General features: G+C 33.3%; 1 protein-coding gene across 1 annotated transcript; it reads left to right on the top strand.

Annotated features, from left to right (window-relative positions):
* The first annotated feature begins 236 nt into the window (after window positions 1-236).
* Window positions 237-1,700, top strand: LOC107851582 (protein NODULATION SIGNALING PATHWAY 2). The gene has a single exon (XM_016696646.2). The coding sequence runs from the start codon at window positions 237-239 to the stop codon at window positions 1,698-1,700; it is 1,464 nt and encodes a 487-aa protein (XP_016552132.1).
* The last annotated feature ends 597 nt before the right edge of the window (window positions 1,701-2,297 follow it).

Raw genomic sequence — 2,297 nt, 5'->3', positions numbered from 1 at the left:
ATTCCTCTATTCTTGGCATTGAGTAATCATATTTTAAAAATTATTATTTTAAAGTGTCTACTTGGAACAAGTTGCATCTACTACTACTTTGAAACCCTATTTTTTAATTCCTTTAATATTAGCTTTGTGTATATATAAATCCTGTTCCCCAACACTTGGAAATAGAGCTAACAAGCTACAAAATCTGTCTGAGACCTTTAGACAAAATCTCCAATTTTTTTCCCTCTATAAAAAATATGGAGCTTGAAAATTTCCAACCAAGTTGTATTAATCCATTTCTTGAATATAACAACTTGGATACCACATTTTCTTGGAAAAATCCTAGTATTGACCCTCAATGTTCCATCCAAGATTTTGTGACTGTCGTTAATGATGTTGACATACTAGACTATTTCCCAAAAGACTTCGATTTCATCGATGGTGATGTTGACATCCCCCTTCAAAACGTTGTTCACGGAGATACTGAATTCTTGATAGAGGGTCAAAAATCACGTGTTTGCAATCTACATCTCAAATTCCTTAAAGATCAGCTCATGGAGGAAACAGGTGTCACTGATCTTCTTCTTATGGGAGCTGAGGCTATTGAAGCTAGGAATCTTGATCTTGCTTCTATAGTTGTTTTGAGGCTAAATACAATCCTTTCTAATCAAGAAAACAAAGAAAATCCCCCTATTGAAAGATTGGCTTTGTATTTCACACAAGGCTTGTTATGCAAGACCTTGAATAATTCATCACCACATGAATTGTTGAATCAGCATCAATATCAAACAGAGTTTTCGTCTTCAATGACCGCGTTCCAAATGCTTCAAGAAATCTCCCCTTATGTGAAATTTGCTCATTTTACCGCGAATCAAGCGATTCTTGAAGCTACACAAGGGAGCCAACAAGTTCATATATTGGATTTTGACATCATGGAAGGCATCCAATGGCCTCCCTTGATGGTAGATTTAGTCGAAAGAGGGAACAGAAATTCTTCTCTAAGGATCACAGCACTTGTTATTGACAAGACTTACTCCTTCTATGTGAAAAAGACAGGCAAAAGACTTCAAGAATTTGCTGATTCTATCAATCTTCCTTTCATGTTTGATCAAGTTCTCCTAGAGGACTTCGAAAAAATTCAAGTTGTGGAAGGTCATAACAACTTAATAGCTAATGTTATGATCCACCAAATTTACATGCCACAAAGGGGTAGTTCACTAGTCAAGACATTTTTCAATGGACTAAGAAAATTGTCCCCTAAACTTGTTGCCTTAGTTGAAGAAGAACTCTTCAACTTGACCAAAATCCCGTCTCTGTCTTTTGTTGAGTTCTTTTGTGAGGCTTTACACCATTACACGACAATATCTGATTCAATTCTTGGAGGGTTTGGTGGAGGATACAAATTAGCATTAAGGGTCATTGAAAAAGAATTCTTAAGAGTAAGAATTTTGGACTCTTTAAGACAATTCCCTTGTGACAAATTAGAAAGGGAAAAATGGAGTGACGGGCTTTATTCTTTAAAAGGTTTTAGGCAAATTCCAATGAGTTCAAGTAATGTGAGACAAGCTAAGCATTTGGTGAGTTTGTTTAGTGGAGGGTATTGGGTGCAAAATGAGCAATGCAAATTGGCTTTGTGTTGGAAATCAAGGCCTTTGACAAATGCTTCCATTTGGGTTCCTACATCATCAAGTACTAGTCCTTCAAGTTCAATATCTTTTTAATTTTTTTTTTTGTTAAGTATAAATTTTGGAAATTGAATTTCATGGTAATTAGCTATATTGGGGTTCAGAAAATAAAAATACTTTGTAAAGAATTACCAAAATTACAATTTCCAGATGAAAATAGAAAATTTATATATATATATATAGTAGAAGCAGATGCTAGTGAATGTAGTTATGGAGAAGTAGTTAAATATAGATATGAAGAAGAAAAATTAGAACACCATTGTAGATACTACTCAGGTACGTTTAATGAAATAGAAATAAAATGGAAAATAAATAGAAAAGAATTATGCTCATTATATAAATGTTTATTAGCATTTGAGCCATATATTGTATATAACAAGTTTATTGTACGAATAGACAATACACAAGTACGTTGGTGGCTAACAAAGAAAATACAAAACTCAGTTACAACAAAAGAAATTCGGAGACTAGTCTTGAATATATTAAATTTCACATTTATAATTGAAGTAATTAGTACTAACAAAAATGTTATTGCAGATTACATATCAAGACAAAGCTACACAGACTGTTATAATAGAAGAGGATACTCTAGAAAAGATATTCAACACCCTAACTATGCTTTCAATGAAAGTG

Source organism: Capsicum annuum, chromosome 12, assembly GCF_002878395.1.
Source record: "Capsicum annuum cultivar UCD-10X-F1 chromosome 12, UCD10Xv1.1, whole genome shotgun sequence".
In the NCBI taxonomy this organism is placed as follows: domain Eukaryota; kingdom Viridiplantae; phylum Streptophyta; class Magnoliopsida; order Solanales; family Solanaceae; genus Capsicum; species Capsicum annuum.
This window is presented reverse-complemented; position numbering and strand designations above follow the sequence as displayed.

Bases quoted from the DNA above. Each gene is read 5' to 3' on its own strand.
- LOC107851582 (XM_016696646.2), top strand. From the start codon at position 237: ATGGAGCTTGAAAATTTCCAACCAAGTTGTATTAATCCATTTCTTGAA.